The following is a 24,345-nucleotide window of genomic DNA, read 5'->3' on the forward strand; positions in this document are numbered from 1 at the left end:
TGCATTTGACTGGCTGCAGAAACCTATAGTTTTAAAGCGTGGATCAAGCAGAGTTGCCAGAGTCATGACGCTCATAGTCTCATATGTAGACATCCTCTCCGAAAGAAGTCTCAGGAGGTTGTTGCACAATAGCAAAGCTGTCTCATCATGAACATGTGAGGTCTTTGAGGTGATTGCATGCCTCAGCATTCGTATTAGAGGAATCACCTTTGACCCTGACACTCTCTTCTCCTCTGACAATTCAATGGAAGCCTCATTGAAGTGACACATCACACCTAGACATTCATTTACTGTCTGGTACTCTTCTGAAGTCAAAGGTGTGAGGTTTGTCTTCAAAGTTACCAAAGCAGCACCTACTGGCTCCCTCTGAGCAAAGAGACGCTCTAACATGGCATATGTGCTGTTCCAACGCGTATCAACCTCCTGAATCAACTTATGATTTGGTTTGTCCATCTGATTTTGTAATACCAATAATCTTTCTCTTGCTGTTGTGCTGGATTAGAAATGAGCCACAATCTTTTGTGCCTTTACTCGTATGTCCTCCAGTCCTGGTGTTTGTTCTATAGCCTTCTTCACAACCAGGTTTAGAGCATGTGCTATGCAGTTTGTGTGGCACATGTTCAGTCTGCTGGCACATGCAATCATGTTGGCAGCAGCATCAGTTACCAGATACCTAACTTTGTTTTGAATGCCCCATTCCTCCATCAAAGCGGACTTCACTTCAGCTATATTTTCCGAAGTGTGACTATTAGAAAATGTTCCCACCCCCAGTAAAACTGTGGACATCTGATCATTTTCATTTATAAAATGACATGTCACTGCCAGATATGCATCCATATGAAGAGATGTCCACATGTCGGATGTGAGGCTTACAGCTCTGGCCTTTTTCACCTCATCTTTTGCCTTCTCTTTGGCCTCCTTGTATTTTTCCTCCACCATTTTCTTTAATGTCAGGTGGGATGGAAGAGTGTAGGTTGGATCCAACATTCCTACCAACTGAAAATGGCTGGTAATCTTTAACAACCATGTTGACCAAGGCCCCATCAATCATCTGTTTTCTGATCCCTGTAATATAGTAAAGTATTTCAAATATAACTTAAGTTATACTTAACTATGCCCTATTTAAGATATTTCATTGTAAAGACAGTAGTGTTTTACCTTGGTTGTTAGTAGCTGGTCCACTTCCAGGAGATGTGTTCTCATGTTTAGCTCTCAACATTGAGGATGTGTTGTTATTATAAGAAAGCTGTTGAGAACAAATTAGGCACTCAACCTACAGAAGGAGGTCACATGTATTAATATATTGAAATAATTTTCCTACATTATGTAGGCCTATAATTTAACATATTTTATTATACATTGAATAAGCATAAAATACACATGTAAATATTTATTCATATTATAGTTCATTATTATAATTAATAACTATTAATAATAATTAGTATTATTAGTATTGTTGTTGTTATTATTATTATTATTAGCTTACTTTATTTGTTGATACAAGTTGAAAATGCTGCCAGACTTCCGAACGGCCTTTTTTCTTGGCTGGTTCCATGCTGACAATTCAAAAGTGCTCAGTCTCTGTTCGAAGTTCACTATCGATTTCCGAGGTGCTTGACACTCGAAACCTGCGCAAGGGGTTTGCGCTATTTTTGAATCAGATTATGAAGCAGTCACGTGATTATGAAGAACCTCACATCACTAGTTGTTGTAGTTGTTTGTTTTCTATTGAGTGCTCTAGTCCTGTTAAGCCTTTAAGTTAAGAGTTCTGTTGCTTTGTTGTGACAAAGTACCTTAGTTCCTTGTTTTCCCTTGTTAAGCTGTTATCCATCTGATTGTTTGTTCTGTTTCGATTACCATTCTTTTTTTTTATTGGAACTGTAGGGAGGTGGGCGCCTTTTACTTCGTAACCCCCTGTTTCTCCTGGTTTGTGGCTAGGCAGGGAGTAAGTGTACATTCTGTTGTTGATTGATCTTTTATTTGCGAGACTTAGTAAGATTTTAACTCAAGTCAGAGTCAACTTTTGTTTGTTATTTTGGCCTTGCCCCCTTCTGAAGTCTTTTTTTTTTTTCCCAACTTGTATCTTGTTTCAAAGAAAGCCTGGCTATGCTTTGCTAGCCTCTAATAAATCTGTTAAAACAGATCTTGTTGTTGTGGTGCTGTGACAGGGCCCAGACAAATGCTCTTCAAACACTTAATTTTGTTATGTTCTGGTAAACCAACCCTTAGACACTCATAGGACGTAACAATTGTTTGTTTATGAATAAAATGAAGGAAGTAACTGTGGCTTCCTGTGCTATCTGCAGTAGTTTACATTACGCACAGTTCAGTGTTCTGTGACTCATTTGTAACACAAAACACAAGAAAACACGAGTCATTTGTCTTTTAAACTATTCAACTAGGTCACAACCGTTTTCACACCTTCATTTGAGCTCCACCGCTTTAACCACACATGACTGTTGTTAATTGTGATATAATGTAATTAATCTGCTAATGAATCGATTGGAAATCTCCGAGATGCTGCTACATTGAACATGGCAGTTGATGTATACATATATTGTAATGGAATGAACAATATTGAATGTACAGCATGCTAGTTTGCTTGTTTTGCTCAAGAGCTCGATCTGTTTAATTCTTCATCTCATAGCAGGAAGCTCTGCTTCTGCTAGTAGCTCAAACACACAGTTTGCAGCTGTGTTGGTAATAATCAAAATGACCAAAATTGACCACGTTCGAAACCCCTTGTCTTTGTCTTTCTGATATCGTGCATCTGACAGTAAGAACGTGTTTGCTTCACAGAAGATGAAAGAGTGTGAAAATACGAAGACGGATACAGTGCATGTGTTTACGTGTGAGATTGAGCTCCTCCTGGCCACACAGCTGTGTTCATATATGATTATACAGGATATCTGGTGTCTGAGGAGAATCGACCGCTGTCACAGAAGAGCTCCTGAACCGGCTGAATGAACTCTGTGTCCTCTGGAGGAAAATCAGGAGGAAATCTACTCTGCATCAACCTCACTGAAGATCCGCTTACAGGTTCAAATTACACCTTATAACCTTTAAATACGGAGCAACTTTTCATCTGATTAGCAGGTTTACAAGACATACTGTGAAAACAGTAAGTGGAGAGTGGGGTAAGATGAGACATTTTTTACTTACATGTATGTGGTCCTCAAGATATAGAAAAACTAGGCACACTGAAAGTATCTAAAATAATTTTAGTGTTTCCTATCATTTTAAATTATCAGAATTTTAGTGTTTCCTATCATTTTAAATGATCAGAATGTATTTATGACAAAGGGTTCTAAAAAATATAGCTTCTTATAAAAAGTGTTCCCGTGGCTCAATTTGCCCCAGGTTAGGGGTAAATAACGTAGACAATGTACCTCTTTTTAAAAATAATTTCTTAAAGCAACATAAAACCAATCAAATGAAGTTTAAATTTCAATATTTAATTGTTTGCATTTCAGAAACAATATGTTGGACACCAACATTTTAACCTTCCCAAAAACAGAGTTTGTTGAGTAAAATTAAATTAAAAAACTCAGTTTGAATGAAGGAATAAATGTCACTGAGACTAATAAACATTTTAGTCAAAATATTCTTGGCATGGTAGCTTTTCTGCAATGTTGAACAGAGCATTAGGGACTACAGGTGGAAATATATATCTGATTATAATGTGATGAAAAGCATCTGTTGGCTCTTATCAGAAAACTTGTACACTGTCCCTATTGAATAAACTATAAATAATATGCATGTATGTGACCCTGGACCACAAAACCAGTCTTAAGTCACTGGGGTATATTTGTAGCAATTTCCCAAAATATATTGTATGGGTCAAAATTATCTTTTTTTTATTTATTTATTTTTTAATGCCAAAAATCATTAGGATATTAAGTAAAGATCATATTCCATGAATATATTTTGTCAATTTCTTACCGTAAATATCTCAACTTCATTTTTGATTGGTAATATGCATTGCTAAGAACTTCATTTGGACAACTTTAAAGGCGATTTTCTCAATGTTTAGATTTTTTTGCACCATCAGATTCCAGATTTTCAAATAGTTGTATCTCTGCCAAATATTGTCCGATCCTAACAAACCATACATTAATGGAAAGCTTATTTATTCAGCTTTCAGATTGTGTATAAATTTCGAAGTATTGACACTTAAGACTGGTTTTGTGGTCCAGGGTCACATATATGATAAACTAAATCAGTTGTGTAATATCACATTAAACTACCAGTTTTTACTTCAGAGATTAAATGCAACTTCAGTGCCTTATGTTGGCTCAATTTACCCCACAGCATTTGGCTCACTTTGCCCCATAGCTGCTATTTTGAGAGAAGAAGAAGAAGAAAAAACTAGCTAGCTTACCAATTCAGGCTAATAGTTAGCTAAATGATTTACATGGTTTTATACATTGCTAAATCACCGATATGCATCATAAATATTTTTAGACCTGGATAAATTTGCTTAGATGTAACAGCCATTACCTCTGTTATGCTAAAATTTTAAAAGTAAATGGGTGCCTTACTCTTAGGAATGGGTGATACCACTTATTTTGTTTTTGATATGATACCGATACTTTTAAAGGCCAGTACTGTCAATACTGATACCGATACGATCCTTCTGAACTGAACTTATAAACTATGAAATGTATTAAATTCTTAAATTACTAAATGTAAAGTGGCTAATGGTACCCACTTAACTTCATATTTGAAAAGCATTTTAACATCCATTACTCATTAATTGCAACTTATGTTTTTGTTTACACATGGTTAAATATGTTTACTGTAGTGGTAACCATGGAAAACTACAAATACTATAGTTGAACTACAGTCACATTACTAAAACCATGGTTAATTTTCATAAGGGACTGCGAGTGTCAGGCTGATGCACACAAAACAATAACCTTTTTATTCGGACAGTGCATGATTTATATTACAGAATAGAACATGATCAATATGAACTTTTAACTTTCAATTTAAATACATTTAAATTAGTTTATTGTGAAATAACACTTCTGTCCTCTGATAAGCATTTTTCAGAGCTGCTGTTCCCAAAAGCATCAGTGGTTTCTTATGACACTTTTGAGAAACGCAGCCCTGTTTGAATGCACTGTCAGAAGTGAGTGAACGCTCTCTGTGACTGATTTATTCTGCCTTGCAACATTTGTGTGTGCAACATTACCACTTTTTCCACTCCAGTTGTGTTAACAGTCTCAGTCATAACCACATTAGCATTGTTTTCTCAGTCTGACAGTTCTCTAGTAAACAGTGTACTTTCACCATGTGTGTTTGTGTCTGTGTGCTTTAGTTTCACATGAATGTCAAAAGATGACAGCTCTGCTTCTAAATGAGGGATTTATAGTTAAAAGCGAAACACCTACACATTCTTACAAGAGTTTGCATGAGTTTATCTTTATCAGTTTACCCTCATTTTATTAGAAAAACTGGTAACACTTTACAATAAGGTTCATTAGTTAACTACATTAGTTAACATTAACTAATAATAAACTGCACTTATACAGCGTTTATTAATCTTTGTTAATGTTAATTTCAACATTTACTAATACATTATTAAAATCTTGTTAACATTAGTTAATGCACTGTGAACTAACATGAACTAACAATGAACATCTGTATTTTTATTAACTAACGTTAGCGAAGATTAGTAAATACAGTAACAAATGTATTGCTCATGGTTAGTTCATGTTAGTTAATACATTAACTAATGTTTAACTAATGAACCTTATTGTAAAGTGTTACCGAAAAACTCTTATCATTCTATTTGACACAGAAATCCCTCTCTCTGTCAGTGTTGGATGATGCAGAGCACTGTGAATGTGACGTGTTCAGAGATTCAGATCACAGACGGGTTTGAGTTCAGAGTTCCTGCTGATAGATTCACTCACTTCCATCAGTCTGACTGTGAACTGCTCTGGTACTCACAGGTGAGAGTGTTTCTGTCCTCAAACCACACCATCATTCACAATTAATGATTGTACTAATAATGCTTTATTTGATCAGGATGATCGTCTGATAGCAGATCCATCAGATCCTCAGAAACTGATTGCTCCTGTTATTTCTGTCTCATCTGATCGTCTCGTCACATCTCACTGTGTGGATGAACTTCATCATGAGATCCGCTGTGATACTTCAAGGGTAAATGATTTCTCTCTTAACATTTGTGACCCTGGGGCACAAAAGTAGTCATAAGTAGCACGGGGATATTTGTAGCAATAGCCAACAATACATTGTATGGGTCAAAATTATTTTTTTATTATTTTATGCCAAAAATCACTAGGATATTAAGTAAAGATAATGTTACATGAAGATATTTTGAAAATTTACTTTCATAAATATATCAAAACTTAATTTTTGATTAGTAATATGCATTGCTAAGAACTTCATTTGAACAATTTTAAAGGCGATTTTTTCAATATTTTGATTTGTTTGCACCCTCAGATTCCAGATTTTCAAATAGTTGTATCTCAGCCAAATGTTGACCTATCCTAATAAACCACACATCAATGGAAAGCTTATGTATAAATCTCAATTTCAAATTGACCCTTATGACTGGTTTTGTGGTCCAGGGTCACATTTGTGTTTTCATCAGTGTGGGGGAAAGTTACTCTATAAAAATGCAATACAATGTTGTGTTATTCCATTAAAAAGGTAACTTATTGCGTTAATTTTTATGGAAAGTAATGTGTTACATTATTTTCATTAGTTTTTTTTGTTTTTTTAATAACAAAACCTAAAGGTTATATTTTCGGCACCTGTAAAGGCCCTTTCACACCCAGATATTTCTTTGTAAATTTAAAAGTAATGCATTACTTTTCTAGTTACCTGAAAAAAGTAATCTGATTACCTTATTTGTAATGCATTACCCCCAAAACTCATTTTATGATGTAAACAGATGGAAATTATTATTATGTTTATAGCTGCAGTTCATCAGAAACAACCAAATTAAACTCTTAAATCAGTTTAACATTCATGAACACTATAAATGCAGCTCTAATTAATCTTTCTTCCATGACAGTTCAGACTGGACACCATCTTCAGAGGTGAGAGAAATGCTTTAGTATAAACTCTGTGTTGAACTGAATCTTCTGTGAATCTTCAAGTGAATCATGATGATTGTGAATGTGTTTTTCAGCGAGGAATGAAACTGCAGCGACTCCAAACTCAGGTGAGTTTCAGCTGATAAACATCTGATTATTCACTAATAAAACACTGCAGATCTGATTCAGTTTGAATCTTTTCTCTCATATTGACTCATATTTGCGATCACTGTGTGTTTTTAAAGAGGTTCTGAATGAAGTGACTCAGCTTATGTTTTCAGTCATTCAGCTGAATTTATTGTCTCTCACATGTATAGATCAGTGGTGGTGGATTTCTGCTTTTATTGTCATTGTTCTCCTGGTTTTTATCTGTTTCATGCTGCGTAAAAGGATCTTCAGGTGAGTTGAGGCTGATCTCTCCTAACATGATTCTTCAGTCATTACATCTTATACTGTAGTGTACAAGAGCTCATGTCATCACAAATCATTCTCATTCATTTTATCATCTTCAACAGATTATTTTATACATTTGATCTCAATTTTAAAATCTCTCTGAATAAACAGGCGATAAGCAATAACAAATGTCCATTTGTTTTCAGGTGTTTTCAGAGGAAAGCCCAGTTCATCAGTCAGCGCGAAGTACCAGACAATACGTGAGTGAATCAAACTGATAAATGAACTGATTTACTGAATCACATGATCATTTAAGAGCTTAATCAGACGGATGATGTTAAGCTGTTAAATCTGTGTTTGCTGTTGTGTATAGGGATGCAACGATTATAGATTTTGTTGGTACAATTATAGTCTGAGGAATAATCACGGTTTCACGATTATTACGATTATTATGCATGTATTCATTTCACAACATAAAATCACATAAACACTCTTTAGATATTCAAGTGTTATTGATTGCTGCCTTTTGAAACAGAAATAGCACAGTAACCAATAATACAGCACAAAAAAAGTACATCTCTCCTATTGGAATTAAAAAACGTGACCTCTGCTCTGTAAACATCCATGTCAGCATTTCCCTTTTGAAAATAACAAATGGAAATAGATGTAATGTTTCCATTTCATTCTTTCTACATTTCTTTTGGACCTGAGGTACAGAACTTGGAAAGATGGTGAAAAATAAATTGACTTATGAATAATACTATAACAGGGATGATAAAGCACAATATTAATTAAGTATTATTAATATAAGACTAATATTAACTTAATCCCACAGAGGACACTGTTACTAATGAGGGGAATAAACTAAACTATTATTGTAATCAACTGCCATCCATACTTATTCATTTTAATAATCTTTATTCATCTGATTTTACATATCGCCTGAGAAAATGTCTATTATTTTGGTTTGTGAGATCGAGATCGAGCTGCCCACAAACATTTAGGAGGACAGAAACGTGTTGTCAACGCTGCCCAGCGACTTTCATTAATAAAATATCTTATAGATACTGGACTGCTACATTATATTAATCAGCAAAGAGGGGGTAAAATGACTGGTTAAATAACTAAACCCAAATCTTCATTGCTTAAAGTGACGCGCAGATGCAGGTAGGCTAATTCACACACGCTCTCTCTCTCTCTCTCTCTCTCTCTCTCTCTCACCGCACCATTTAATCTCTGAAGCGGGCAGATATGGAGCGAATTTTGTGCCAATATTCATCAAACAAATCCAGTGTTTTGCAAATAAACACAATCTGCTTTGCAAAGAAAACTGCTCTTTCAAACAAACACAAACTGATTTGTAAATACAAAACTATTTGAGAGAAAAAGCAGATGTATGGATAAATATATATTGTGTGTTACAACTGTGAGACTCAATTGCCTTTTTATGACGAAATGTGACTTGATTTTCTCACAAATGCGGTGGATGCAGGCGGATTTTCTCACAAGTGTGCAGACGGATTTTCTCACATGTGTGCAAACAGATTTTCTCACAAATGCAATCCAAAAACAGCAGATGGCGCTGTTGGTCAATTTACGCTAGTCTCTCGAGACCCGAGACACCTGTATACCTTTTCAGGGAATACAGCAGACCAACATGAGTGGGGAACAGGTGAGTTTCTGTCTTACTATATCTATAATTAACCATTTAGCCTAGGTGTTTTCACAAAGCGTCCCCACTACAATGTTAGTGCAATTCACAATAAGTCCTGTAAAGTTGTTAACATGATTGATTAGTTCAAAAATCAGTAGTGACATGGCTAAACATTTAACTAGGCAGTCTTTCTCTATAAAAACTGATCCATTCTCTGTACCTCTTATCCTCTGTTGGATCGCGGGATATAGAATATATAGGCTACATATGTTGATACAATTGTTTAACATTCAAAACAATGCAGGGGTATAGCAAAATATTGTCACAATATATAGTAATTTTAAAATGCAAATGTATTATGGATAGCGACAATATTGTGTACCAAAAATGAAAGCTTAGACAATTTAATTTAGTATCAGATATAGTAATATCACCCAAGAGGTCATTCATTATTTACAAAAAAAAATGTAAAACAAATCACATTTAGTGCAATATCTAAAACTTTTTAAATGTTATAACACTGTGCAATCATTTGTGTCAAATAATTATGTAATTTTGTAGCTAAGCAAAATGATGAATATTTCTCTTCTGGTGTCACTCTTGTCCTGTGAATTGGGGAGAAGGATCAAGTTCATGCTGATATAATACTAAATACAGTGTTTTAATAAACAGTGGTTTACCAGTATTTCAGAATGATTTTAACAATGGAATGATTAGAAAATAATCTTTGGGGTCGAAGACCACGAAAATAACTAAAAATACAGATACGAGTATTGCATAGTTTTAAACTGCAAAGGTTCTACTTTTATTGGTGTATAGTCTTAATAACAACAGAACCTGTAATGTGATCCCACCTCACACTGAGCACTCTGTTCACATGTTAATGATCTGAGATCAGCCAGATAAACATGTAGATGCCCCTGAAAAATGCCATCAAAATGTCAAGCTTCATCATAGAATTTAGCCTACTTTCTTTTTCTGCACGTTGGATGATGGCACGCTACACGGGTCAAGACACACTCTGGACAGCGAGGACTCTTCTCGGAATGACTCAGATGACGAACGTTTGAAGAAGAGCCGCTAATATAATTCCTGACAGTAGCCTTTTGCTCGGCTATATATAAAAAGCTACATATTTTGAGTTGGACTTTTCCAAACAGGCTATTGTAAGACTAAAATCTGCTAGTATTCAGAGTAAAATATTGGTTGAAATATGAAATATCTCTTTACAGGCCACTTTTAGTTTTAAATGTTGTACAAGGCGTGCATATAAACTACTGTATGCTATATATAAATATGATAATAAACTATGATATCCCTTATGAAAATTAAAGTTGGTTTTACTATAGTAAAAGTGTGGTAACCATGTTTTTAGTTTTTTTACCATTACAGGTTACCATTTCTGTAATGGCAGCTTTTCTGCAAACACCATGGTATTTATTTAGTAAAACCATGGTTAATTTTCGAAAGGGATATCGATGTTTAGATAATATTTCGGTACATTTATGTAGCTGAATCACAATAAAGCTCATCTGAACTTAAACTAGTTTGATTATAGTAGCCTATTTGTAATTAGTTTAGCCTACTCCTTTCAGTACGTTGTCTATGTGTAGTTTTATGCTTGTTTAAACTTTTACTGCAGAGGTAGCCTACAACATTTCTCTCCACTGTAGGCTATGTCTCAACATAGCAGAATGACAATAAATCTTACTTGACCTAACGTAAAAATAACATTCATTTTTGGTACACAGTTGTCGCTATCCAAAATACATCTGCATTTTAGTATTACAATATATTGTGACAATTTATTGTTATACCCCTGCATTTTTTTGAATGTTGAACAACTGTATCAACATATGTAGCCTATATATTCTATATCCCGCGATCCAAAAGAGGATGAGAGGTACAGAGAATGGATCAGTTTTTATAGAGAAAGACTGCCTAGTTAAATGTTTAGCCATGTCACTACTGATTTTTGAACTAATCAATCATGTTAACAACTTTACAGGACTTATTGTGAATTGCACTAACATTGTAGTGGGGACGCTTTGTGAAAACACCTAGGCTAAATGGTTAATTATAGATATAGTAAGACAGAAACTCACCTGTTCCCCATTCATGTTGGTCTGCTGTATTCCCTGAAAAGGTATACAGGTGTCTCGGGTCTCGAGAGACTAGCGTAAATTGACCAACAGCGCCATCTGCTGTTTTTGGATTGCATTTGTGAGAAAATCTGTTTGCACACATGTGAGAAAATCCGTCTGCACACTTGTGAGAAAATCCGCCTGCATCCACCGCATTTGTGAGAAAATCAAGTCACATTTCGTCATAAAAAGGCAATTGAGTCTCACAGTTGTAACACACAATACATATTTGTCCATACCTCTGCATTTTCTCTCAAATAGATTTTTGTATTTGCAAATCAGTTTGCGTTTGTTTGAAAGTCGAGTTTTTCTGTGCAAAGCAGATTGTGTATATTTGCAAAACACTGGATTTGTTTGATGAATATTGGCACAAAATTCGCTCCATAGGCAGAATGTTAGAGCTAACGAACTTCGCGTCAGGTGGTCCTTGCCTTCACGTCATGCATTAAAATCGTTTATTGCACAGCGAGAACAGGTTGGCTAGCCGTGCATTATCCCTTATGTATTCGCTCTTTAACAGCAATTTTTACGGCACTATTTAAATGACGCCCTGGTCATTCTTGGTGTACCCGAAATGGTCCCACACTATCGACTTCAGTCATTTCTCTGGTGGAAATAAAGGATCGCTGTTTGGTTCCTCTATCATGGTTAATCTAGTAGCCTCCATGTCTCTGATAAGCACGGCATTTTAAGATGGTGCACTGCTAGTGTAACTTTGTTTTCATTTTGCGCAAGTTTCAACAGTTCCATTCCGTGCAACAGAAACACTCGGTGTAGCGGAGCCTTTACGATTAATTAACCGTGACGCTTTAAAGCGCGGTTAATCGTAAAACCGGTTAATCGCTGCATCCCTAGTTGTGTAACTGTGTGTGTTTCACGTAGGGATCTGGTGACGGTCGGATCTGATCATCCAGGAATCGGTTCAGTGAATCAGTTCAGTGAGTCAGCTCAATCACCATCTAATGCTGATCACCATCTGATGGTTTGAATCAACATCACGGGTCATTTTAATATCTGTTCAAATGGAACAAGCGATGCCTTGTTTTTTCCTTCACATTGAAGCAGAAGTCTTTTTCCAGAACCTTCAGTGGCTGCGTCCGAAATGGCATACTCAATGAGTAGGTGCTTAATTTCAATTAGTACTTACTTAACGAGCGCTAAAAGGGTACGTACTCTACAGACAAATCTCTTTAAGTATGAATGTGATTTAAAAACTTAAATTAACTCAAAATGTATTGGTTATACTACAATCACAATAAAAGGGCAGCTGTTTCTTCAGAAAGACCACAAAATTAGCAAATTTCATCAACATCAATATATTTACAGATAGATTAATTAAACCTAAAGATATATTTTTTTATTACAAAAACCTAAAATCGTTATCTCTTGAATATGTTATTAATTTCTTTATTTTATGTGCAAAATTGTTCATCCACACACACAACTGGCTTAAACCTCTTGTTTTCCTCTTTTTCTTGTTGGATTTCTCTCTAGTTTAATCACTGAGGCATATAAATAACAAAAACAACAACAACAAATGCAAGTTTTTGATGCATTAGGATTATATGAATATTAAGATTATTCAAAGATAATCCTTTTTTCTGTCTGTATAATCTCATACTATGATGTACACAGACCATTATATTTATGTTTTCTGTTTTGATTATGATTGTTTATTGTTAAAAATGTTACCATTTCTCTCTGAGCTTGTATGTAATTATGGCCCGGTTTCACAAACGGGGTTTAGTTTAAGCCAGGATTAGGCCTTAGTTAAATTAAGGTATTTAAGCAACAAAAAATGTCTTGGAAGAAAACATTACAGGTGTGCATCTTGACACAGAACAATGACACTGACATATTTTAAGATATGTCAGAGCAAGATATTTTCAGCTGAGACAGCTCAAACATGCATTTTAGTCTGGGACTAGTTTAAGCCTTGTCTGTGAAACCGGGGGTGTAAGTTCTGTAGTAATAATAATAAAAAGAAGATTAGAGGGACAGGTACACAAACACTTCATAGCATCACTAACTCAACAAGCCTACCTAGTACAGTTTTCCTCCATGTTTGCAATGTCTGCACAAAGGAGACGTCGATCAGATAGTACTGTTTTATAGTATTTACTATGTTTCAGTGTTTTTTTTTTTTTTTTTTTGATTATTTGCTGCATTAAATGCTGTCCAGTCTTTGTTTCTGTTTTTCCTGTTTTGCTGGCTTTAAATAATAATAACAATAATAATCCACATGCTGAACAAAATATATATTATTATGAGATATACATATATTGTCACGGATCCGCCCACAACCACATCTACACCAACCACCGTCACCCGTTCACAATCACCTGTGTACTGATTACCACCTGTCTCCAATCACCAAACACCCTATATATAGTCACTCACCACAATCCATCGTTGGTTGGTCTCAAGGTCGTAAGCTCATCATCCTCCCTTACTTACCTCTTGGATTCCTGGACTCCTCCGTGCCGTAAGCCTTGCACACCGACCTGTTTGAGAAAAGAGTAACTTTAAGTTGGACTCACCTCTCACGAAGAACACGGTTCTCGTTCTGTTAACCTTGGTTTTGTTATCCTTCAAGTTCTGTTTGAATTTGTGAAGAAAGCATTAAAGAAAAGCAATTTGACTCACCTGTGTTTGCCTCTTAGTCCAACCCTGACAGAAGACCAACCCTAAGAAAGGAGAAAAATTGAAACGTGGCAAGACTGAGATGGAAGGTCAAGATCTCCCTACGCCAGATCCATTCACCGAGTTAGTTCACGCTCTCCGTGAATCGCTGAGACCACCTCCAGCCCAGCCACCTCCGTCCGGGTGCCCCATGGCTAAACCTACCCTCTACTCGGGCGAAGCGGCCACCTGTCGCGGCTTCTTACTTCAGTGCTCACTATACTTCGAGTTTCAACCCCACCAGTTCCTGAATGATCGGGCGAAAATCGCCTTTATCATGTCCCTGCTGTCCGGAAGAGCCCTACAATGGGCCGAAGCGCTCTGGAATTCCCATAGTCCGTTGGTACGATCACTGGATGCCTTCGTCGATCACTTTCGGGAAGTATTCAGTCAATCAGCCTCCTCCATTTCCGTTCATGAAGAGCTGTTTCAGCTGCGACAAGCAAACATGTCCGTTCACGACTATACCATCAGATTTCGCACTCTAGCCGCTAGCAGTGGGTGGAACGAAACGGCACTTCTCGCCGCCTATCGGCGGGGTCTGGAACCGATCATCAAACAACAACTGTCAGTCGTCGAAGATTCAGTGGGCTTGGAGAGTTTACTTCAAAAGGCATTACATATCTCACAACAGTTAACGGCCTGCCGCTCTGACACCACACCTATAACCACCTTCCAGAAACCATGTCCGACTGCACCAGAGCCCATGCAAGTGGACCGGTACCATCTCTCCCCGGAGGAACGGTCTCGTCGACAAACACTCCATCTGTGCATGTACTGTGGCTCAGAAAGACACGTTCTGGTGTCCTGCCCCGTCCGACCCACGAACTCAACGGTGAGTACCATTCACCTTCACCCGGATGTTACTGAAGTTCCTCATAACCACGCTTTAATACTACACCTGCACCACTCCTTCCCAGTAAAAATCCTCATCGACTCTGGAGCCGCGGGAAACTTCATATCATCAGCTTGCCTTTCCTGGATTCAATTACCCCTGCTCCGAAACAACACATCCTACCGGATTTCCACCATTCAAGGCCGACCATTGAATAAGGGGCTGGTACGTCACTGCACCCCGGAGGTCACGCTCCGCATAGGGAACTTCCACGAGGAACCCATCTCTTTCCTGATCCTGGAGGACGCCATTGTGGAAGTAGTGCTGGGACGTCCCTGGCTAGCAAAGCACCACCCCGACTTGCACTGGCGCTCAGGGGAAATCCTTCGCTGGAGTGCCTCATGCTTTGAACAATGCCTCACCGGTCTCCCTGTGCCGAACCAGCATGTTCCATCCCTTCCACTCAACTCCACCACTATAGAGAGCCCTACCACACCTACCTCAATCCATATTCCCCAAGCTTACCGCTCTTATGAAGATGTGTTCAGTAGAACAGCCGCTACTCGCCTGCCTCCGCACAGACCGTGGGACTGCGCCATCAACCTGTTACCCGGGGCCAAGTTGCCTAAAGGCCATGTCTATCCCCTTTCGATCCCAGAACGAGCCGCCATGGAGGAATACGTGAGGGAGGCACTGCAGCAGGGGTTCATCCGTCCCTCCACATCTCCCGCAGCCTCCAGCTTCTTCTTTGTCGCCAAGAAGGACGGGGGCCTCCGTCCATGCATTGATTACAGGGCGCTCAATGCCCAGACAATCAAGTTCGCCTACCCTTTGCCACTGGTGCCCGCAGCCTTGGAAGAACTTCGTGGTGCCCGAATCTTCACTAAGCTGGATCTCCGTAGCGCCTATAACTTGATTAGAATACGCAAAGGAGACGAGTGGAAGACGGCCTTCATTACACCTACCGGGCACTACGAATATCAGGTTATGCCGTATGGCCTTTCCAACTCACCATCAGTCTTCCAGAACTTTATGAATGAGATCTTCCGGGACATGCTCAACCAGTTTGCACTCATTTATATCGATGACATACTAATCTATTCGGCCACCCTTGAAGAACACCACAATCATGTCTGTCAAGTCCTCCAACGCCTTCGCCAACACCAACTATACCTTAAACTTGAAAAATGCGAGTTTCACCAGACCCAGGTTCACTTTCTAGGGTACATTATCAACGCGAATGGGGTGCAAATGGACCCGGCCAAGGTGGAAGCCGTAAGGAACTGGCCTCAACCGACCACTATCAAGGAGCTTCAACGGTTCCTTGGCTTCGCCAACTTTTATCGGCGTTTCATTGCCCAGTTCAGCCAAATCTCAGCCCCCTTAACCTCTCTCCTTCAAGGGAAACCGAAATCCCTCACCTGGACGTCCCAAGCGGAACTCGCCTTCGAAAGGTTAAAAGCCTCCTTCTGCACCGCTCCCATACTCACCCATCCGGATCCCAATCACAGCTTCGTGGTAGAGGTGGATGCTTCAACAGTGGGGGTAGGGGCAGTGTTGTCCCAAAGGACAGGCGAACCCCCAGTGCTTCACCCTTGCGCCTACTTCTCTAAGAAGTTGTCCCCGGCCGAGCAAAACTACGACATCGGGAACCGCGAACTACTGGCCATCAAGCTGGCGCTGGAGGAGTGGCGGCACTGGCTCGAGGGCGCCCAACATCCATTCGAGGTGATTACGGATCATAAAAACCTCCAATACCTTCGGGAAGCTAAACGCCTAAATCCCCGTCAAGCCCGTTGGGCCCTTTTCTTCACAAGGTTCAAGTTTACCATTACTTATCGTCCGGGCCATAAAAACCTCAAGGCCGACGCTTTGTCTCGTGTATACCAACCAGACCCCTCACCTGAAAACCCAGAGCCAATCCTGCCGCCTAACATGTTCGCTTGTCCCATCATCTGGAAATTGGATGAACAGATCCGAGCCGCCACTCAAGAGGAGCCTGCTCCTCCGGAAACTCCTGAGGGAAAGCTGTATGTCCCGACCACTCTCCGAATCCCCATTCTTGATTCAACCCACACGTCTCCAGGTTCCGGCCACCCAGGCCGCACACGCACCCTTATGCTCCTCCAGAACAAGTACTGGTGGCCCAACATGAAGCAGGACGTGGCCCGTTATGTTCGAGGCTGTTCTGTCTGTGCCATCACTTCAACCCCCCGTCACTTACCTGAGGGCAAGCTACTACCACTGCCCATTCCTCGCCGACCCTGGTCCCATCTCGGGGTGGACTTTGCCACAGACTTACCCCCCTCAAATGGATCAACTACTATTCTGGTAGTCGTCGATCGATTCTCGAAGGCCTGTAAGCTAATCCCATTACGAGGCTTACCCACGGCCCTCGAAACGGCAGAAACCCTCTTCCAGCACGTCTTCAGGAACTTTGGCCTACCCGAGGAAATTGTCTCCGACCGAGGGCCCCAATTTACCTCCAGAGTTTGGCGCAGTTTCTTCCGTCTGTTAGGAGTCTCCGTAAACCTGTCCTCCGGTTATCACCCGCAAACTAATGGCCAAACAGAACGTAAGATCCAGGAGATTGGACGTTACCTCCGCGCCTATTGCCATCGACACCAGGACCGATGGAGCCACTACCTTCCCTGGGCCGAATATGCCCAAAATTCCATGCGACAAAGAACCACCGGCCTCACCCCGTTTCAATGCTTCCTCGGATTTCAACCACCTCTCTTCCCCTGGACCGGAGAACCCTCCGAAGTTCCCTCTGTAGACTTCTGGTTTCGAGAGAGCGAAAGGGTATGGAACTCTGCCCATGTCCATCTCCAACAAGCAATACGGAGACAAAAATTGCAAGCGGATTCTCGGCGCTCTGCCACCCCGCTATACCAACCTGGCGACCAAGTTTGGCTCTCCACGCGGGATATACGCCTCCGTTTGCCCTGCAAAAAACTAAGCCCTCGCTACGTCGGTCCTTTCCCCATACGAAGACAAATCAACGAAGTCACCTACGAACTCCAACTCCCCCCAACTTACCGTATATCACCTACCTTTCATGTATCTCTCTTGAAACCATTCACTAACCCCGTTCTCCCTCCTTCCACAGAACTCGAAGTGCCTCCTCCTCCCGAAGCCGACCCCAGTGAAACCATCTACCGAGTTAAAGAGATCCTAGACTCCCGGTGGCGGGGCGGCCGACTCCAATATCTAGTGGATTGGGAGGGATTTGGCCCCGAGGAGAGATCATGGGTGAACCGAGAGGATGTACTGGACCCCTCGCTTCTTTCCGACTTTCACCAGTCACACCCCAACTGCCCAGCCCCAAGAGGACGCGGTCGCCCTCGCCGTCGGTCCCGGGCGCCGGGAGACGCCCATGGGGGAGGGGGTACTGTCACGGATCCGCCCACAACCACATCTACACCAACCACCGTCACCCGTTCACAATCACCTGTGTACTGATTACCACCTGTCTCCAATCACCAAACACCCTATATATAGTCACTCACCACAATCCATCGTTGGTTGGTCTCAAGGTCGTAAGCTCATCATCCTCCCTTACTTACCTCTTGGATTCCTGGACTCCTCCGTGCCGTAAGCCTTGCACACCGACCTGTTTGAGAAAAGAGTAACTTTAAGTTGGACTCACCTCTCACGAAGAACACGGTTCTCGTTCTGTTAACCTTGGTTTTGTTATCCTTCAAGTTCTGTTTGAATTTGTGAAGAAAGCATTAAAGAAAAGCAATTCGACTCACCTGTGTTTGCCTCTTAGTCCAACCCTGACATATATACAGTTCTTTTCAAAATAATAGCAGTTCAAAAAAGTGAGTAAAGCTCAAAATCTTTATAATAACTTTATTTTCAATACACGCAAATGCATTGGGAACATTCTATTCTAACATCAGTCAGTCAAGCATTATAAATATATTATAATAATCAAGTATTATTTAATGATATAACTTTAGTAATTATAATTAAAACTTGGTAACCACGTATGAATGCATATTAGTCGTTTTAACTGAACTTAGAACTGCTGGTGGTGCTTTTTTGGCCATTCAGTGTTTCTGTAAAAAATGGGGAAAAAACTATCAATATGATTGTAAAGCGCTTTGGGTGTACAGCAATACACAATAAAGCGCTATATAAAATGCATCATTCATTCAATGTGCGTTTGTATTTCTTCTTCGCTTCAGAGCAGCGAAGAAGAATTGATTTCTGATTTGCAATGTTAAGCAAAGCTAGCGGGCATAGCGATAGGTCTTGTTTCAGAAAATGGTATCGGACCGGTACATGTGTTTAAGTACTCGCCGATACCGATGCCAGAATTTTTTGTGGTATCGGTGGAATTTCTGATACTAGTATCGGAATCGGAACAACCCTACTTTCAAGTATTCCACACAGCTGTTTCCAGCACTTTAAAACTCTAAAAATGATTAAATCGGATAAAACACAATGTATATCAAAAACTGTTTTGTAGTTAAAGCACTTGTGTAAAATTTTAAAATACATCAAATTACCAAAATAACCAGTAGATAGCAGCACAGGAGCACTTATTGGCTTATTAGCCATTCATTTGTACTTGCTTTATATTTTGAAATTATAAAATAATTATTATAAAACATCAGATCATCAAGAAATCAAATTCTGTCAAAGTTTTGCACTATTTTTGCGTATGTAGAACAAATCATCAAACTTTTGTTCACTTTGCATATGAATTGCACATCAATTAAAATCACTGAAGTTGTCGGTCAGTTCTGTATAATGCTATAGAAGAATAATGGTACATGAAGTAAGAGAAGAATATATACATTTTCTATATGAAAATTTAATTTTGCATGTTACTGATGTTACTAAAACCAAATTTTGTATGCTTCCCAACTCAAGCTCAGTGCTTTACTGTCAAATGTGTATTACCAAGAATGTAATCTTATTAGTAACTGCACTTATTAATGCAAAACAGTAGTAATTTTATGATTAAATTATCTTTATTTTTGATACCCCACACACCAGCCCCCAGCACTACCAAACCTGCTTCTGGCGCCACCATCTGTAAAAGTTAGCGACGCTGCACTCAAATGTTAGTCTGGAGCCCTGCACTGTTACATCAGGGTTCACTTTTATGTTCACATTTAACCATTTTTACTTTTATTTCAGAGTTGATTAAAGAAAAAGAGAAGAATAAAGAATCAAGCGAAGCTGAGGAGAAAAATCATATCAAAACTGAAGAAAAATCTTTGAGTTGCCCTCAAACCAAACTGAAAGATTTAAAGAAAAGAAGAGCCAAGAAATCTTTCACCTGCACTCAGTGTGGAAAGAGTTTGACACGCAAAACAAGTCTTGAGCGTCACATGAGAATTCATTCAGGAGAGAAACCGTTCACTTGTGATCAGTGCGGGAAGAGTTTCACACAATCAGCAAAACTTAAGGTACACATGAACATCCACACTGGAGGGAAGCAGCACACATGTGATCAGTGCGGTAAAATGGGCTTCAGTTCTGAAGAAACACTTGAAAGTTCATGCAAAGGAGAATGAATGAATGAATGAATGAATGAATGAATGATGCATTTATATAGCACTTTATTGTGTATTGTCGTACACCCAAAGCGCTTTACAATCATGTGGGAGGGGGGGGGGTTCTCCTCAACCACCACATTCATGAAATTGTGTGTAATTGTGTGGTAACAGTTTTGTGCATCTACAAATTTGAAAGTAGGTCAGAAAATACACACTGCTCTGGGAGAGTACATGTGTTTTGAGTGTGAAAAGACTTTTACTTCAGCGACGTGTACAAAACTGCATGAGAGGATCCACACTGTAGAAAAACCTTACAAGTGTTCACACTGTGAGAAGAGGTTCAGTCAGTCAACACATCTGAAAACACATGAGAGGATCCACACTGGAGAGAAACCTTATAAGTGTCCACAATGCAATAAGAGATATAGTGAATCAGGAGACCTAAAAAGACATGAGAGGATCCACACTGTAGAGAAACCTTATAAGTGTTCACATTGTGATAAGATATTCAAAAAGTCAGGAGACCTGAAAACACATGAGAGGATTCACACTAGAGAAAAACCTTATAAATGTTCACATTGTAACAAGAGATTCAGTCATTCAGGGCATCTGAAAACACATGAGAGGATCCACACTGGAGAAAAACCTTATAAATGTTCACATTGTAACAAGAGATTCAGTCATTCAGGGCATCTGAAAACACATGAGAGGATCCACAATGGAAAGAAAAGGTATCACTGCACTGCACGTGGGAAGCATTTAATTCAATCTTCTGCTGTACACAGTCATACAAAAAACATTCACAGTGAAGCCCCGTACACATGGAGGCACATTTAGCTGTATACGTAAAAATTTATATCGTATCCGTGTTTTGTCCAGACAGATCGGGCATTTTGTGAGCTTGAAACTGCAATTTTTTTTTTAAACCAGGTCCCAGAGTGGATAAATCTGAAAACGACACCCTTGTGTTTTCATGTGGACAACCAATCCGTATATTTTGTGAAACGATGATGTCATCACCCCACGTCTTTACCCTAGTCAGCCACCACTATGTCACATAACAGCAAAAACAACAACAATGGTGGACTACATGCTTGTGTTCTTTCTGCAGAAGCTACTGAGCCTATTAGCTTTGCTAATTTTATTAGCCTTTCTTGTTGTTATGTTGGGTTCGTATACAGTGTGCAAGGTTTATGTGCATGCTCCAAGTCATCTTCTCTGTTTTTAGTGCATCTCTGTGGCAGAATTACAGCGCCACATACTGGTCTGTCATGAATGCTACATCATTTTGAGTCTGTTTCAGTGGTTTTGTGTGTACGCACATATTTCTTGAGACAACGCTGTGTTTACGAAAGAACAAGAAAATTAAAGATTGGATAGGAAAAGCTCTGGCTTCGTGTGGATGAGTCCTAAGTAGATCATCTTCAGATCCAGTATTTTCAGATCTGATGCTGTCTCCTCATCAAATACGACACAATAATGCATCAAGCTGTAAAATATCATCTGGATAAATATGTTCTAACCAGACATTACAAGTGACATGACAAAGAAACATTATCTAAAGTTTTCACAGTGAATAAAGTTCATTTTCATCTTCAAAACCAGCAGATTCAACTGAGATTCAGATCAACTCAAAGAAAGAGGTCCTCCCCAAAGAACCACGTTAAAAAGTTTTATTCTTGTATATCAGTTTGTTTCATGATATAAATGATATAATTGTGTTTTCTTATGAGTTTCATATTATGTTCAATTGTCTTATAATGCATATGTATCACTTGTAGACGCTTTTTACAAACTGTTCTTGTTCAACACTTTTAAAGAGATTTATTTTTAATTTGTTCTTCACTTGTTTTCAAAATGACTGAGTTATTCTTCCATGTAAGATGTATTTAGGAAACGCAGATACAAAATATACCGTCATGTAGCTTTGCAACTGATCCTTCTGTGCTTCTCTTGTAAGTAGGAATGAATACCTGAACCTGGTATTAAACGAGCTCTGGGCTAAATTACAGAAGACTGTAGTATCGAAAAGTGAATGTTTAAGAGCACCTATTATGCAAAATCCAATTTTACATGGTGTTTGTACATAAATGTTTGTTGGCAGTGTGTGAGCACAACCACCCTACCAAGGTTATTTTCGTAAATGAAAACTAAAACTAAAACGATTGATGACAAAACAATTTCGTAAATAAAATAAAAATGTCAAAATATTTCAGAAACTAAAACAAAACTAAACTAACAACAGTTATTGGAAAACTAACTGAAATAAAATAATAAGTAACAAGAATAAATAGTAATACCTGTAAATGGCGCATCACGCACATGGGGTTGTCTGATGGAGAGACGCAATGCAGTCCAATTCTAAAGCTCAGCCATGCCATACCTAGGCCAAATGTGACAACTATCAGCCATATTTGGCCCAAATGTTCTTACTATCTGGGATGAGGTGGTCTGAGGTAACGTTAACTGTTAAAACCTTGAGATAAAATTGTATACCTTTCTTTTAGTTATTTGATAAACTATACAGTATTCACTTTAACCGTAGTAACTTTAATTAGTTTGTTTGACTGCCTGACGTTCACACTAGTCGATGATGCTCATGCTAGCCATACTGTAAACTTGAATATAAACCTCTGTATAAAGTTTAATTAGACCAAGGCTGCCGGAATCATCTTCAGTGTCTGTGGGATTAATAATTTCCGCCTTTCCCCCTCAAGTGACAGGCCTGTAAATCGTGTCGTCTGCTCGTTAATGGTGTTTTTAACATGCATGCTTTTTATGCTAGTTTCATTCTCAAATAGATCTGATACTTTAGTTTCAACAAATCTTTAATAAACAAATGGTTCACTTTTTTTAGGTCCTGACTGCCACCAGTTGAGTCAATAATTCAGTGAGTTGTTTATAAGAAAAGATGCTCGTTTGTTACCACCTAGTATTATAAATGTTTTATTCATTGCTGTAAAACTAAGTATTTTTATTTTTTTAATCATCAGGTGGAGAGATAGTCTGGGCGGCAGCAACATGATTTTTCCTAATGATTTTTGGCATAAAAGAAAAACCGACAATTCTGACCCATACAATGTATTTTTGGCTATTGCTACAAATATACCCCAGCGACTTAAGACTGGTTTTGTGGTCCAGGGTCACATATATTATGTAAACAAAAACTTTTATTTCACGATTTTATAATCGCGATTAATCGTTTGACAGCACTAACTTTAAAATATTATTTATTTCTGTGATGAAAACACTGCATCAACCCTCAATGAAAAGATGAAGAGTGAAGTGTCAACCTCCTGTACTTCCCTCAGAAGAGCCTGCCTTCTGCTGCTGAAGAACGACACTCTTCCTCTTCCTCTTCCTCTTCCTCTTCTCTCACAGCCTTCAGAACCTAACTCTGCCACCTCAGCACTGTCTGAAAGAGTCTTCTCCACAGTCAGTAATCAGAGATCACACATTCTCCAGAGAAAGCCAACATGCTCATTTTCCTAAACAAAAACTGTTTATGTTTTTTGGGGTGGGCCAAATTATACAGGAGTGATGCTAGAAATCTCTATATTGCTTATTTGACATATCTTTACTCTTCATGAATGTTGTTATTTTCTTTATTTCTTTTATGTTCTGAGAAGCTCAAGAACTATGGTTCTTTGGTAATTGTAATATTGTTTAGGTTTATCTTCTGATAGTGAAGCAGTATTAAAGCACATCAGCACCAGACATGTGTAGCAGGTGCCTCATACAGGACACTCAGGAAACAATTTAACTTATTTCTGCAAAGAAGTAATAATGAAGTATCTACTGAATTGTTTCATATCTTTTTTATCACGTCTTTATTATTTTTTTTTTGCACCAAATTATGGGAGTTATATCAATAGGAGTACTGGTAATTATTGATCATTTTCACTGATAACATCATTATTTAACTATGCACATCCTTAATGAGACACAAACTTTTTTAGTTGATTATATTGTGCAATCTATGAATTGATGTGGTCAGTTTTCTGTGCTCATGATTGGTAACACTTTGCATGGTTAAAGAACAGGT

At 38.8% G+C, this 24,345-nt stretch overlaps 1 protein-coding gene across 1 annotated transcript; it reads left to right on the forward strand.

The window, feature by feature from the left end:
* Positions 1 to 20,469: 20,469 nt before the first annotated feature.
* LOC131537120 (zinc finger protein 723-like) lies at positions 20,470 to 22,412 on the forward strand. Its single transcript, XM_058770401.1, has one exon. It carries the CDS (start codon positions 20,532 to 20,534, stop codon positions 21,135 to 21,137), a length of 606 nt encoding a protein of 201 aa, XP_058626384.1. The 5' UTR covers positions 20,470 to 20,531; the 3' UTR covers positions 21,138 to 22,412.
* Positions 22,413 to 24,345: the final 1,933 nt, after the last annotated feature.

The sequence above is a fragment of the Onychostoma macrolepis genome, chromosome 03, assembly GCF_012432095.1.
Source record: "Onychostoma macrolepis isolate SWU-2019 chromosome 03, ASM1243209v1, whole genome shotgun sequence".
NCBI classification, from domain to species: Eukaryota; Metazoa; Chordata; class Actinopteri; order Cypriniformes; family Cyprinidae; genus Onychostoma; species Onychostoma macrolepis.